The 17,021-nt window shown below is 37.2% G+C and overlaps 1 protein-coding gene across 1 annotated transcript in view; it reads right to left on the bottom strand.

Annotated features, from left to right (window-relative positions):
* Tbx15 (T-box transcription factor 15) overlaps positions 1-17,021 on the bottom strand; it is a 109,105-nt gene that overhangs the window by 44,387 nt on the left and 47,697 nt on the right. The window contains exons 2-3 of the mRNA XM_047560269.1: positions 5,548-5,761; positions 993-1,094 (exon numbers count right to left, since the gene is read on the bottom strand). Of these exons, the coding sequence (XP_047416225.1) occupies positions 993-1,094; positions 5,548-5,761 (316 nt within the window). The remainder of the gene's footprint in view (positions 1-992; positions 1,095-5,547; positions 5,762-17,021) is intronic.

Raw genomic sequence — 17,021 nt, 5'->3', positions numbered from 1 at the left:
TAGAGGCACTCTGTCCAGATTATAACCTCCAAGATCCATTAAAACAGACCAGAAGCATCCTCTCTTTTACATTCTGCAATCCAGACCTTATGTCTTTTGACCATTCTCTCCCCCTATCCTGGCCTTCAAACTCATAAGTTTGAGGCTAAGTTTTCCAACTTCAGATATTTAAAAATAAGTCATTATTTACTGATTTGACTAGGATTTTTCTGGGGATTGAACTCAAGGGTGCTTTACCACAGAAGTACATCCCCAGTCCTTTATGTATTTTTTTTATTTTGAAACAGGATCTCACTAAATTTTTGAGGCTGGCCTGTAACTTGTGACCCTCCTGCTTCAGTCTCCTGAGTAGCTGGTATTACAGGCATGCACCACCATGCCCAGCATTCTAAAATCTTAAAGAAGCTTGCCAGCATTCTTTCTAATAAGAACTGCATATAAGTCATCCAAGAGTCATGGAGATGATGATGCATTTTAGTGGCATTGAGAGAACACTATTTAGCAAATCCATACCCATATTAAGGACAATAATTCTCACTAACTAGATGTTCTTCTTGAGGTCTTACCCAATTCTCCATATATTAGATGTATGATTGAATATACTGCTCTGGCCCATATCTCCTTCCATTCTCCAAAATAATTCAACACAACTCATTTAGCATTTCACAAATCAAATTATTTGAGATGTTAATCAACTTCGATGTTAACTAAATTCATTCTGGCTTAAGACAGATTTAATTTTTTGCTACTCTGAGAGACACTATAAATTTCTGTTCTGTCCAGAGACACAGAAAGTATTCATGACCAAACTATTACTGAGCCCTGTTTCTTATTTCCTACCTATAGTTCCAGTTCCTGCCTGGTACTCTGCCATGGGCCATTGGCATATACCTCTATCTTTGTTTCCTGCATTTTTAAAATATTTCACCTAATGAGTTTAGAGAACTGTCTTGGGATGCTGGCAATGTCCACAATTCCCCCATCATTCCTACCTGTATCTTTTATTGTCCACAGGTACAATGTCCATTGCTATGTAGTACTGCTGGTGTGGATCCAGGCCAGTGATTTTCACTCTCATGGCAGGAAACATTCTCCTGTGAAGAGGAACAAGGCAATTAGCTCTGCAGAGGGGGAGGAGTAAATGTCTAACATCCTCTAATTCTTAATAATTCTTGGCTAATTTATCTTTCACTCTGGAAATGATACTATAAAAAATGGTGGAGATGTATACTGCTGAAACAGCATCTTAACTTAAATTGATTGACTTATTTGATGATTCATTCATTTACTCAAGGCAGTCTACCATACCCTGCTTTATACTTTTAATTAATCTTTAATGTAGTGTGTGTGTTTTGTGAGAGGGTATATATGTGTGTATCCACACAACATTTCCTATTAGCTGTAATCTTCAAAAGATATACACAATAATTTATATACTTCTTATTATCCAGAGGACTTTTGACAGTTTATTGCAGGTGATTATAAAACATTTTTGACAGACTAAGTTTATTTTTAAATTATCATTCTAAAATTAATCTCAAAAAATAAGAAAAAGTGAAGGTGCTATCAATCCCTCAGAAAAAGTCCACCAAAGTTCCTTTCAGGGCATAAAACTGTAGAAACATTTCTGCAAGTTCTCAGGCTGTCAACGTGTGTGTCAGAGGAAGGACCCTGTGGAATAAGGAGCAAATACCAAATGAATTCTAGTGGCCTCTGGGCACTACCTTGTTTCTACCACAATGGCTTGTTAAACTTGTGAAAGCCAGTGAGGTCAGGATATGGCACTTTACAACCTCTCTCATAATTGAGGAGGGGAGGAGAATGAGCAGACCAAAAGAGGTATTAAGTTTCAACAAGTATAGAATAAAGTTCACCATTCTTTATCCATAAGAAAGAAGAAAAACACCAAGCTCTTTTGCATCAAGTCAGACATAAAAAAGTGCTCAGTTCAAAAATTTGGATTACCCTGAATGTGCTCTAGGGTACTTGTACACAAAATGCCACATTAAGCTTAACCATCTGGGGCTAGTTAGTTGAGCTGGGCAGAGCACAGTGCTAATGAGGTCAAGGTCACAAGCTTGATCCACATATGGCCTAATTGGCTTTGCTCCATTTCACGGCCATAGACCATACCCTGACCTCAGACAGCCATCTTCCAAATGGTCGATCACAGGACAGGCTCTCTGGACAAGTCACATATTTATTACTTATCCAGGAAAAACACAACTCAAAAGCAAATGTCCTCTGTCAGTAAGTTAATGATATCAGTATTTGAGGGATACAAAAGAGATATACTTTCAATAGGGATGATGGCTAATTCTTAAATAGTTGCAAAATATAACATATAACCATTCCTTCTTTTCCACTTTTACTTTTCAGAAGCATCTATTGGTATTTCATTTTAGATTTTTCTTCCCCTACACTCATGAGTTTAATTAGAAAGTCTTATATTTTAGATTTGTGGTGGGCTAATGAAATGTGATAGCTGGCTACTCTTAATGACTAAATCTAACATTCACTGTAGACTAGACAGTTTGATCCAAATTTGAGAAATTTTGCTTAATACATTTAAATACAGTTCAGTGTTCACCCTGCATGTGTGAATGATTGGACAGCATCTTGCCAGGGATGGAGACAAAGTTCTCTCACCTACTACCTGAGGTGAGAAAATGAGATTCCTCCCAGTCACCCACAGAGGTCATAGTATATTGAAAGAAAATGACCTTGCTTTTGTCTTGATGACTTCAAAAAAGGGGTTTAATGTCTTTAAGTTTAAGTTTAATACCTGCTTTATCTGGAACAGTTCTCCACCTCTCCACCTTGAGGTGGAGAAGCTACCCATCTCTTCCCAGTACCCAAGTTTTTAAATGAATGAGCTGTGTGACTTTGAATAAGTCTCTAGCCCCATCACCTATAAAACAAAGCAAAGGGATGAGATCATCTCTAAGGTGCCTCACTGTTTAAAATTCCATGACTAAAGTTGAATTCCCTTAACAACATTACAAGCATTGCTTTTCCTTTTGGTATTTAGCACAAAATATCAAGTGGAGTCAGAATAATCTGGAGAATATTAATCTTTCATATTTCACAAATGAATTGTGTTTGGTTTTAATTTTATGGCTAAATATAGGTCAGTCACTTTGTCTTCTCAACCCAATAATCTCTACAACCTCCTCTGTCCATGGTGCTGACTACAGGAATTGCATTGGTATATTCAACAATGGAGGGTTCTATAGACTGCAGTAGCTCTAAATCAACAGGATTCATTTGGGTATGAGAAATAGGTGGTGATGAAGATCTGAGTGGTAAAAAGGACAAAGAATCATATATAACTAAAATAACTAAAGAAATGGAAGTTGTAATTAAAATTAAAAAGGATACTACATAGGAAGGAAAATGAAGTGAGAAGAAAGAAATCGACCAGGGGGATGAGGAAGGATGAAGAAAATCCACAGAAGAGAAAGCCTTTTTTGTATGTTTCTGAGTTATCCCAGAATAATCTGAAATGAGAGTTATGTGCAGCACTAGCTGAGGCAATCCAGTACAGAAACAAAGAATGCAGCTTCTGAAACTAAACAAATTACAGGCACAGTGGTGCACACCTGTAATCCCAGCTACTGGGGAGGCTAAGGCAGGAGGTTCATGAGTTCGAGGTTAGCCTGGGAAACTTAGGGAAACCCTGTTTCAAACAAACAAACAAAAAAAAAAAAAAAAACAAATTGACTTGGGATGTAGTTCAGTGGTAAAGTGCCCTCAGGATCAATTCCCAATACTCCACCAGATAAAAATATGAAATAAAAAAAAGATATCAATATGAGTTAAGAACAAACTGTGTCTATGCTAGGGAATATGTGGGTATATTTAGGATTGCAGTAAATTTGTAAAAACAAAAGTACAGAAGAAAACATGAAACCAATTACAAAAGAGTTGTCAAATAGGTGCTCAAATGAACTGAATCAACTGAAGTGCAGGGATGAGGGAGTGAGCTCAGGACAAGAGTGACTAGAAAATGCAGACCCCTCAGCAAATGAAAAATCAAACTAACAACTAGGAAACCTTATAGACCAAAAAGGAAAAAAAGTTACAATAATTTACCTCACCTTTCTCTAAACTAACCTTCCTGCCAAAAATCAAAACACTTAAACTTTTAACTAAAAAGTTCTTCCTTGGATCACTTTGTGTTCTCCCAAGCCTTAACACCACAAATTATGAAAAGGGAGAACACTAAAACCCTGGCAACAAGAAAGAGAGCATTGAGAGTAATTCTTCAAAGTTGCTCCACCTAAGAAACCCTTTGGTGGTTTTGTTCATTACTAGAACTTAAACAAGTGATACCTAACAGTGCTCCAGAAGAGAGAAAAAATGAACAAGGTTTCAGGTTCATTCTAACCTTGGGTTTTAGTGATGTTTATTGTTTTGGGAGGTTTCCCTAAATGCAAGTGAATAAACTAGGCCCAAAGTAGTCCTCCATTTTACATGACCATGCTCATGAAAATAGCTTCCAGCTGTGAGATTGGTCTTTTTTTTGTTCCAAGGACATGTGAATCCATGTAGACTGGCTCCAAAAATATAAAAGTAGCATAATTTGTTTTGCTTTATTTCAAATTACTATTTCCATACCCTCAAAAACTTATTCTAATTTTAATTTTATCTAAATCATTTTGATTCTAAATCCAAGGGACAAAAGCCAGAACCATTTCTTAATAATTCAGAGCAGTAAGTCGGTAACACCATTGTTTTGGAGCCACACCAATTTATGTAACTTCTGAAGTTCTCTCTTACTCTCCCTGTGCCTTAGTCAAGTGAATTAACCTCTTCCAGTCTTTGCATCCTTGTACATGTATGGAATGATTATGTCCTACCACATGGGATTTCTGTGGTGTTTAAAGGACATAATATATGTTGAGTATCCAGCACAAAACAGATACCTAACAGTGGAGCACTGAAAGATGTCAATAAATGAGTAGTTCAACTAAAAGTATCTATTTCAAGAGAAACTTTGTTTTAGACTGTATCATTCTAGGTAAACAGTTTTGCAAGAGATTTCACAGATCACCATTTAAGTTTTATAATCTTAAGCCAACAACAAAGTGCAATGGATCAACTAGCTGGGCTCAGACAATACACCAAACAAATTCTCACAATCCTCACAAAAGCATCTGATTGTTTTAACTCTCTTTAAGATGTTAAGGTGTTGTTTGGGGAGCAAACTTCTTGCAAATTTTGGATGTGAGAGTAAACACTGGATTTGGCAATCCGTCCTTTGGCCATTAAGGTACCATGGGCCTCCAGAATTTGCTGATATACATTGCAGGTGGAAAATGTTTGGGGAGTAGAAGTAATTTTGATTTGGGTACTTGGAGGAGAATAGCAAATCACAGTAAACAAAACAGGACCACAATACCAATTGTCCCAAAGTAGGAAAGTGGTTGCAAGTTGCTCTTTCTTCACTGACACTACCACAAATATGTGGAGGGGAAACGTAAGGGTTCCTGTGACTGTGGAGTCTGCAGATTGAGCTCTCCTTCCAAAGAAACTCGTCCTTACCTCCCTGCTTTGGTGATGATCATTTCAGTCCCAATGTCATGGAACCTCTTCCAAAGGTCAGCGCATTGCAGCTCCACCTGGATCTCTTCCATGGAGGACATGGCGGCAGGCACAGGGCCTGCAGCACCCGAGGCCAGGTCAGCGTGAGCACTGAAGGAGCAGGAGGTTCGCTCAGTGAGTACCTCTGAGTCTGAACCAGTGCTCTGCTCAGAATCTGCAAAATAAACAATCAAGCCTTAGGTGAGAAACTGCTGAGCTGCCCCCACCCCTGGTCCTGAAAGATGGGGGCTGGGGGACGCTGTGGAGAGGGGTGAACAAAAGGAGACTTGAAGCTGGGAGCTCCAGAGCACAACACTCAGGCTATTTTATTATTTTTTTTATGGTTTGTTTTTGTGATTTATGACCTTCTTTCAGGTTTCACGTTTCCAACATGACATCTGGCATTTTAGTAAGTTTTAGCAACAGCTGAAAAAATTGGTCCACAACAGGCAATATAAGGAGTACTAATGTCACCATGTTGAAGGGAATGAGGCCAAACTGGGGTGATGAAATAAATGCCAAATTAAAGGAAAACAACAATCACAGGCTGAATCTCCAGACCTAGATTAGACGATTTCACTTGAGGTAGCAAAGATTCAAGGCTACGAACGGTATGCGCTTTCATCCCCCACCACTCAGCATCCCTGCCCATCAGTCAGTTGCTATGAAACAGCAATTTTTCCTCCACTCATATATGCCCTGGTCATCAAAAGTAATGAAAAGTTGTTTGGGATCTTTAGAAGCACTTTGTCACATATTTGAGTAAATGGTTTTTCCTAGGAGTCCAATCAGGCCATTTTTGATGGGAAAAAAATCTCTGTTGTGAGGCAAGGATATAAGCATATGGAAAAAGTTACTCGAGAAGGCAGTTGAAACAAAAGGAATAAATGAGTTCAGGAGACACCTTGATTGGTTTCTGAAGTATGGGTGAGGGGAGGGTTGATCCAAACAGGAAGGTGGGATTCAGAGAAACCAAATAAAAAGCTGGCATGCTGGGCCAGATGGTCCTGTCCTGTGTCTTCTGAACTCATGAAGAGAAGTGGGGTGGAGGGACAGGGAGGCAGAAGGATGGAGAAGGCTGAAGTCAGATTTACTAGAGAAGACTCCTCAGGAATTTTTAAATTTTTCTTTTAGGAACCTGATGCCAAGAATTCTAAGTCCTAAGATTTTCCAAATTGAAATTAGCTAATTCAATCGTGTGTGTGTGTGTGTGTGTGTGTGTGTGTGTGTGTGTGTCACTGGGGATTAAAACCAGGGTCTTGTGCACGCAAGGCAAGCTGAGCTACATCCCCAGCAGGTAATTCAATCTTATTAGGTCAAATGATACTGAAAACCAAGCCTAAGAACCTGTTTCTATAATACACCCTCAATATTGATCATTCTCCCTATAAGTAAACATTTATGAGTGAAGTTTGGATTAAAAAAAAAAGCATAAAACTCTGACAAATGACTTTTTTTTTAACTTTTTAAAATTGATCTAGTAACAGTACAAATTCTGGGATAGTGTTGATAGTATGATATATGCATACAATGTATAATGATCAAATCAGGTCCTTTAGCATTTCTATCTTCTTAAACATTTATCACTTTTGCTAGGTTATTTCGTTTTCTTTTTAAAATTACATTTATTTTTGACTGTTCCACAAAAACACAAAAACTGTACATTTCAATGGGGTATTATGGTGGGTCAATGCCTGCATAGGTTGTGTAATGTTTAAATCAGGTTAGCCCTATTTGTCTTCTCAAATACTTAACATTTCTTTATGGTGAAAACTCAAAATTCTTATTTATGGAATAAGAAATGTGCAGTACATTAATCCTACTGTGTAATAGTGCACCAAAACTTCTTGCTCCTATCTAAATGTAACTTAGTACCCATAGATCCACCCTCCCCAACCCTTCCTTCTCCTACTCTCTCCAGGCTCTGGTAACCACATTCTACTCTCAACTCTTATAGGATTGACTTTTTTTAGATGTGACCTCTGAGTGAGGGCATATGGCACTTGTCTTTCTGTGTCTGGTTTATTTCACATAACATAATGATCTCCAGTTTCATGCATGTTGACACAAATGACAGAATTTCATTCTTTTCATGACTGAATAGTATTCCATTGCATATATGTACCACATTTTCTTTATCTACTCATCAGTTGATGAATGTCAGTTGTTCCCATGTCTTGGCTATTAGAAATAGAACTGCAATGAACATGAGAGTGTTCTTTGACACGCTAATTTCATTTCCTTTAGATACATATAGCCAGTAGTTGAATTGCCAGATCATGTGACAGTTCAGTTTTAAGTTTACTTTTCGCCGTTTCCCACAGGGGTGGTACTAATTTACACTCCCACTGACCGTGCTGAAGCATTCCCTTCCCTCCACATTCTCACCAGCACTGCCTACTGTCTTTTGATAAAAGATATTTGTGCTGGAGTGAGGTGATATGGGATTGTGATTTCCATTTTCATTTCCCTGATGATTAGTGATATTGAACATTTTTTCATATACTTGTTGGCCACTCATATGCCTTCTTTTGAGCAATGCTTATGCAAGCATTGACAAATGACTTTGCAAGGCTGTCAAGGGTCAGAGCTTCTCACATGTCAGTCCCTAACTAGTAAGTTGGAAGAAAGAGGGTGCAAAACGCCCGAACATCTTGCCGCCACACTCACTTAACTGGAATGAGTGTCTACACCTGTGAGCAACACGTCCCACAGGCCCTTTATTTTTCTTTCTTTCTAACCCTGGCTTTTTTCTCTGTCAAACCTAGGCAACATCCTTGGCAAAAGTTTCTTACAGCTTTGCCAATGTTCACAGGAAACAAAGTGCCCACAGAGAACAAAGTGTCACTTCCATCCAACCTCCCAAATTCCTTATCCATCACTTCTGTACACCTTCAGATAGCTGCAGAATTGAACCATACTCCTAGAAAAAAAAAAGGTTTCTCACTAAAAACTTTGGCTTATCCATAATCACTGGTCCAGTCATTACCCTCTCCAAAGAAAGAATCTATGAAGTTTCATAACTAAGTTCTACATGTCTAAGCATATAATTTTATGCCTCAGGACCAAACAGGAGCTATTTTTGGTCTCCTTCAAGCACATGAAAGTACAGCTACTTATCTAAGATAAGAGCTGCTGCTGAGTGACAAATCTCCAGTTCAGCCTGACTCTGTATCATCATATACCCATCAAAACACAGTAATTCAGATTCCCTAAGTGGATTTCCAAATCCCATTTTGTTTCTGTAATATCCCAAGAGCTTCTCACTTACCATAAATATTATGAATTTTTATAAACCTTCTCAAAACAAGTTTTTTAAAAAAATAACCTTGACCTACTTTTGGGAACAAAAAGTTACAAAATCTCCTCACCGTAGAGTTCTACCATGATGAAAAAGTTGGTAGTAGACTCCCTAAGTAGAGCCCAGCAGAAGTTTTAGAGATGATTTCTTTAAGGTATGTTTAGGAAGGGGGAAGGGAGGAAAAGAAATCGCTGTGCCAAATCATAAATATTTAATGGTAGTTGAATTGAAGCTGTGATTGAAATAGGGACTGTGGCTGGAGAATTAGGAAATAAGAGACTCAACTCATTACGTCATCTGGAATAAAAGGGGACTCAAAATTTAACATTAAAGGATTAACAATAACCTTAAATAAGTCACTTAACCACAAAGGTCCTATTTCCTCTTTGTGCAATGAGAAGAACTGAACTGAAAACTTTTAGAATCTTTTCTCTCTCTGATGATTTGAAGAACATAGGAAATGCAAGTGATAACCCAGGAAACCTCAATTAGAACCACCAAATTTAAACCTGTTTGGGCAAGACAGGTTAAATAAGGAAAAAGACTAGGGAAACAGATTCACATTATCATAGGGATTAAAGAATTGAGTGGTTATGCCTAAGGGTTTACAGTTTCAATCAAACCAATCAATAAGCACCTATGAGCATATGGCTCTAGATGAGGTACCACACAGATAATTAGAAACAGAATTCCAGACCTTGAGAACTTTCCTAGTTAGTGTTGATTAATTATGTGTTTATTGAGTGCTTACTATGTGCCCAGTACTGTGCTGGATTCTGAGAAATACCAAGTCCTCAAAGGGACTCCCTTTCAAGGCACTTACAGTAGAAGTACAGGAGTCTGGGTGCATTCATTAATAATCAGAGAACAATACAAATGACTATCATACAGTTTCCCACAACATTACATATTATCTCAACTGTCCGGTAGAAATCCAGAAAAAGAGAGAAATTTGAGGGAATTAGAACAGTACTAGGGAATCCATGGGTACAAGTACAAAACTGAAAAAAAAAATCTATGAAAGCAAAGGAAGTATGGTGAGAATTTTCAGAGGCAGCTCTTTGTGCCCCCGGAAATACTCTGAATTCCTAGATTCTCACTCTCACAAAGTAGAACCGAGTGGCTTTTGTTACAGATTGTAGGCACCAGTCACTTTTGCAATAACTTGAATGTACCATGCAGTTTTCCATTCCCAGTTGTCTCTTAGATATCATAATTTGGAAATACAATTAATATTATTTTATGTATAGGTCTTTTAAAATTTCTATAGGAGTTAAGGTTACCTGTGAGAAATTCTGCCCTCCAATACCCTTAAAACAATAACCTCAGGGTCAAGACCAATAGCCTAGTAAACATCAAGTTTAATCCTTTGGAACATTTATATGCTGTTGGTGGGATGCAAATTAATACAACCACTATTGAGATCAGCATAGAAGTTCCTTCAAAGACAAAGATGGAACCACCAAATGAGCCAGCTATACCACTCCTCAGTATTTATCCAAAAGAATAAAGTTAACGGGCTATAGTAATACACAAATTCTTATGTTTATAGCAGCAGAATTTACAATAGTCAAATTATGAAACCAACCGAGGGGTTTGTCAACTGATGAATAGATAAAATAAAATGTGGCGCATATACACAATGGAATTTTACTCATTCATGAAGAAAAATGAAATGATGTCATCTGCAGGAAAATGGATGGAACTACCGAACATCATGCTAGGGAGATAAGCCAGATTCAGAAAGTCAAGGGTCATATGTTTTCTCTCATATATGGAAGTTAAATAGAAAAAAAGAGAAGAAAGAGATCACATGAAAACAGAAGAAAGACCACTAAAGTTGATGAAGGGATTCAGGGGAGGGAGAAGAGAATGAAAAAGGAGGTATAGTGAATGAAACAGATCAAATTATGCTAGGTACATGTACAAATATATCAGAGTCCCACTATTATGTAAAATTATAATGCACCAATAAAAAATTAATAATAAAAAAGTTTAATCCTTTGTATGAATACATTTCTAAATCATAGTTATTAGGCTAAGCAGATCAATAACTTTAGTTATTAAATTAAAATGTATAATCCAGTTACCTAAGTGATGAATATAATAAACACATAGTTGGTTATCATAATAAAATCACAACATTCTTTCAAAAACAATCTCTCAAAGACTTAAAGGGGCTGGGGGGTGTAGCTCAGTGGTAGCATGGTTGCCTGGCACATGTGAGGCACTGGGTTCGATCCTCAGCATCATATAAAAATAAAAATATTGGGGCTGGGGTTGTGACTTAGTGGTAGAATAAATGAATAAAATAAAGATCTATCAACATCTAAATATATTTTTAAAGATTTATTAAATTTTTTTTTAAAAAACACCTTTGTACTATCAAGTTCTTTTATTTTTGGCAATTTGTGGCATCCCATCTTCAGAAAAAAAAGAAGCATTAGGGACTCACTTGAATAACCCAGAAAGATTTCTTGACTATCAGATGCCTTTTATGAACATCATTTCAACATGGGAAGTTTCAATAAAACAGGAACACAAACAATAAGGTGATATTTCACAAAGAAGTTAAAGGAGAAACTCAGGAAACCTACACTGAGCCAGTCACATCCTGTGATTTGTAAGGTCAAACCAACAGATCTAGTTCTAGTCTCTCAAAAATTCTGAAATCACTTCATAGTACCACTCACTTTCTATCTCATTGACAAAATAGATACTGTAAGATGAAGTTCATGAATAGTTGAGTTCATTCATGAATAATAGCAATGATAAAGTAGTTTCTGAATTTATATTTTATATATGTAATACATCCTTCTAATTGATGAGGTAGAAAACATATATGTTTATGTCTATTTTGTGGATGAAGAATATGAAATCAAGAGAAATCAAAAGCTAACAGTGTAGAACATGGGCCTTCTGCTTCCTAATTAAATGATCAGATGTCCCTGAGCTCAAACTAGGCTTGACCCTGGCCAAAGCAGCTGGCAATTCTGCTAACACTTCTCAACTATTTTAACCATCCCCACAACTGAAATGGTTTAAACATGTTTGATCTTGGCTGAGTCACATAACTATTCTGGTTCCCAATTTCATTAATCTTTATAGCACAGCACATGCACATTTAATTAGAGGTGCTGTAAAGTCCCTTTCAACTCTAATGTTTAATGGATGGATTAGTAGTGCAGTTTAGAGACCACCAAGTCTAACAAAGCAAACCAGCACAATAAATTGATTTGGTCATCATATATATAACCGAGGTGTACGCCTAAACTATATACACTTGATTTTAATGAAGAGTTATTATCTAGAGATTTTTAACATATTTTACAGTCAGCTAACTGATGTGCATCTACACTTAACAGATAATTTTGAAGAATCATTTGAGACTGCAGTGAACAAAGCACATTTAGTCCCATGGCTCTGCTACCAGGAGTGGGAACTTTGCAAGTCTCTTTGGTTCATTTGTTCTCCATTTCCTTATCTTTAATATTAGAAACTGACGGTCTAAGATATGATCCAGCTTTAAAAATTATATTTATATCTATGATAAAACATAATCTAATGATTCTATTGATAACCATGTCATTGGCTTTGAATAGTGAGATGAATATGAGCTCATAAGAACTATCCCCTAATAGTAGTTGTTAACATCTACTGAGGTCCTAAAATGTGTCAGGCACTCTGCTAAGACTTTATATATATAAAACATCATTTATGCTAAAGTTTAGATTACATCAGTTCTACTGTCTAAGGACTTCAAACACATGGGACTACATTTAATCACATTTTTATTTCACCAAACATTCTGCTGTTTATAGGCCAGGTTATGTATTAATGGATCAAGACAGTTAAACCAGGTTCTTGCCCTTAAGGAGATTGCATGGTAGGAAGGACCTACTTAGAGAAGACTAATGATGCTAGCTGCTCCAACAAAGGTGGGAACAAACTTTTAAGGAACTTTGAAGAGGAGCAAGTCAATTATGAGAGAACAGAGAAGACGTCATGAGGTGACATTTGAATATGAACTTGAAATATAAGTTCAATATCAATGAGCAAGGAATGATGGGGAAATAATTTCAGGTAGTGAGCATAAATAGCATCATAAGGGTTTGGCATGTTTAGAGACTGATAAGTAAATTGATATGGCCAAAGTTTAGAATACATAAAGAAAGAAAAAAGTAATAGAGATGAAGGTGTAAAGTCAGGTTCAACTCAACTAAACAGCTATTTATTGAACATTTACTATTTGCTACTCATTCTTCTAGGCTCTTGGGACATCAGGGAACAAACAATTCCCAGTCATATTGAGTTTGAAAAATCCTGGATGTCAGAAAATTTAATTCTCCACAAACTCAATTTTTCTTTTATATGATAGTGATGATGGTACTGTCACCCAGACTCTGAATTCCATAAACCAAGCCTGATGTTTTGCTATATATTCTCTGTGAATGATGTATCATTGCCTGGTTTCAGTATGGCAGATGGGTGGTAGAAGACAACTGCAGATGTAAAATTTTCTGAGGTTAGATGCACAATGCCACTTCTATAGAACTGGACACCAATGCTCATATATTCTTCCAAGGCAGAATATAATTTAAACAATTACAGGAGAAAGACTCAACTGAGATGTTAATCCAAACACTTCATCTGATTTTTCTCTCCTTCCAAGTGCTGATGCATGACCATATTGAGTGGTATTTTCTATTTAATATTGGTATAACAGTCATTCCTTGGTCTAGTCCCTAAATTTCAAAGTTTCTAACCCCAAGATTCCATGGCCATCTCAGGTCTTCCATTATCATCAAGACAGACCTCAGAATCTTAAACCCAAGCAGCACTTTCAGTATCAAGTATAGGTGAGAACTCCTATTTCCAGAGGACCTCTGCAGTGCAAATTATCAGATAGCTTAGTGAAAGCTGGTGATGAAACTTTTCATAGAGTAATTCTAAATATGGCAGAAGCAGAGCATTTGGCACTGCCCTAAGTACGGACTGAGCCCAAATTTGATACTCAGTTCAGAGCTTCAAGGGAATGAACTATAACCCAAGTTGGATTAAACTAAAATCACGATGATAGCAAACACTCAAATAAGCCTGTGAGATGACTTCAGTAATGCAATGGAGTCTTTGAGCCCTCCATGCCCTCCAAGTTCTATTTGGGAGAAAGGGGGGTGGTAACCTGAAGCGTGCAGTTCCCATGCCAATAAGCCAATTAAGGAGACTAAGAGCTCATATCTCTTTAGCCGCTAAAGCATTCTCTGCCTAACAACCAGCACCTCTCCCAGTGATGCATAGGACCACAGTGAGGATTTGAATTCATCTCTGAGATCTAAACCTTTAAAAAAAAAAAAAAAAAAAAAAAAAAAACTTTGGAAAGAAGTGAACCAGTAATTATTTTTTATCTATTTCTGGTTGAGCAGCCAAAGATTCACTGACACTAAAGGTTCCACCTCTCACATTCCAGCAGTCTTTGAAGGTGGAGGGAAGGGGGAAAAAAAGGAAAAAATAAAATAGGTACTGTATTAGAACCTTAATTTATGGTCTTATATAAATTTCCCAGAAACCCAACAAAGTAAGCATTATTACAAATGAGGAGACGGAGGCATGGAATGATTAAAAGATTTTTCACATTATGGGACAGGAGGTGTCAGAGTGGGATGCATGTTAGTTCACACTGGAGTTGATGCTCTTCCCACTTGTACTATTCCTGCTTGCAGAGCTAGAACTGAAAAGCTTCCAGACTGCTCAGTCAGGAGACAACTCTGTGGAAACTAAAACATTGTCAGTTCTTTGGGAAGAGGAACAAATCCAAACCAAGGTCAGGTGGGAATTTTCCTTTCTCAGAACTAGGGCTGTTATGTCCAGAATAATTTAATTCTCTTCACTAACTTAACATTATTTAATATGTGAATATAAGTGTAAAAGGCCTCTTTTGTTATATTTTACCTTCTATCCCTAGTCCCACCTGGGTCAAGTGTCCCAATGTAACAGATACTGAAGATCACTGTCAATGTCAAATTGCCCTTTTTCTATAACCTAGATCAATAAACAAAATAAGATTAGAAGGTACAATACTTGGAAAATATTTGGGCTTTGAGAAATGTTTAATGACAGCAATGAAAGACAGGACAAGGCTGTTGAGTTAGTTGTGCAAAATTTTGTTTGTTTAGGCTTAACCCAGGTCAAAGTTCAAGGCCCAAAAGTTTTTAACAGTCCTAAATGAATGTCTACACTTGAAGAAAATTCAGCTGATAATAATGTATGTGAAAGAACTTTACAAACAGAAAAGTGTCAAATTAACATAGAAGATTCTATGCCGAAGTCAGGAAAACCAAGAAAATATAAGACAAATATGAGCTCTGGCTTATCTAAAACAGACTTAATTTCAAATATTTTTTATTTTCCCATAAAATTAAAAATTTTGAGACCAATTTTTCAGTTTAGAAAATATTGCTGATTAATGCATGACAACACATAAATGAAATAATCAAAACTGGCCATCAGTCACCTGGTAATATCCAACCTAAATACCTATTGCACCAGAGGCCCTCCAAAAGTTGATTCTGATCAACTGGGTGGTCTTCAAAATTTACTAGTCGATTTTAGGCTAGCAACTGTCAACACAACCCCTCCCACCACCTTGAGGTTCTTGGCATTTTTCCTGGGCAAACTGACACGTTAGCTCATCCCCATGTGAGTGTTTATTTTGCTCTTTGCAACCTCAACTTCCAACCTCCCACCACCACCCCCAACATTAACCACTGCCATAGCACCATTGTACAACTGCCATCATGGTCTTTTCATTTTTGTGAAGTGAAAACTAGGCTTTCCTCCAAAGGCCCTAGAAGCTCTTACCCTATACCTTGTTAGAATGTTCCTATTAAACAACAGTGAATAAATTCATGCTGATGTGCTAAAGGGGAAGAACTAAACAGCCAATTGCTAAGCAACAAGAATAATTTAACTATGACTCCTGGAGACAGTGTCCTTGGAGGTGGTAACTTCAAGCATGTGAGTAGGATAGACATGTAAGCACAGCCAAGAATATACAATGCCCTTCAAATGATCTCCAGGAATCTCCAGCTACACAAATTTTAAAATCTACCCTCCCTGCCATGCAAACAGAGAATGAGTCTGTTTGGTGAATATGAGAGGTGTATAGCTAACACTTATAATAACCTCTTCAGTAGCCTGCTGAGTTCTTTCATTCAATAAATCATTTATTTGTTCAACAAGTAATTATCGAGGATCTAGCCTGGGCTTAGCAATGCACAGGTGCTGCAAGGGGCATCAAATTGAATAAGTTAAGACCTATGCCCATAGGTGCTTACAAAATCTACTGAAAATAGAAAATTCAAAACCCAGCATGACGCCTAGCATACCAGGGCTTGGTATCCAAAAGATGAAGTTCTAGAGCTCATCTCTTCTCTTTCCAACTGCCTAATCTTGAGCAAGTCATTCACCCTCTTTAAACCTTAGTTTTGTCATTTGTAAAATAAGAATATCTACTTTGTGAAACTTTTATGAATAGAAATAAGACGCGTGTCTATGTGTGTTTACGTAAGCACTTTGTCAAGAGAAAAAGATTTGGATATATGGATACTACTTTTCATATACTATTATCTCAGAGAAATAGCAACAAAATGCCATTGTATTTACAGGTGAGAAGAACCTCTTCCATTCCAGAGGTATTTTCTGGGTATAAGGAAGAGATGTCTGTGAAATGCAAAGGCAGAGATAGAAAAGGAGGAGAAGGATCTTCCAGGAAAATGGAATGCTGTGGTAGAAGCATGTGTTCAGAGAATGGAAGATCACATCTGCATTGTCCAACTTGTATCCTTAGCACCTAGAACAGTGTCTGGCACCTATTTCACATTCAATAAAATATTATTTTGTTGAATGAATAAAATGTGTATTTAACAAAGCAAGAGAAGGCACACGGGTGGAGAAGAGCTGAGAGGGTAGTCTGGTGCCACATGAACAATCCCAAATGCTGTTCTTCTGATCTTCCTCCAGAAGACAAATAAGACCCTAGTAACAAGGTGCCTTAATTGTGTACCATGTTACCAGTTAAATCCCTATTAAATCCCAGGGTTGCCTCCTGACTTCATAACATGAACTGTTGGAATCC

Source organism: Sciurus carolinensis, chromosome 1 (genome assembly GCF_902686445.1).
Source record: "Sciurus carolinensis chromosome 1, mSciCar1.2, whole genome shotgun sequence".
NCBI classification, from domain to species: domain Eukaryota; kingdom Metazoa; phylum Chordata; class Mammalia; order Rodentia; family Sciuridae; genus Sciurus; species Sciurus carolinensis.
This window is presented reverse-complemented; position numbering and strand designations above follow the sequence as displayed.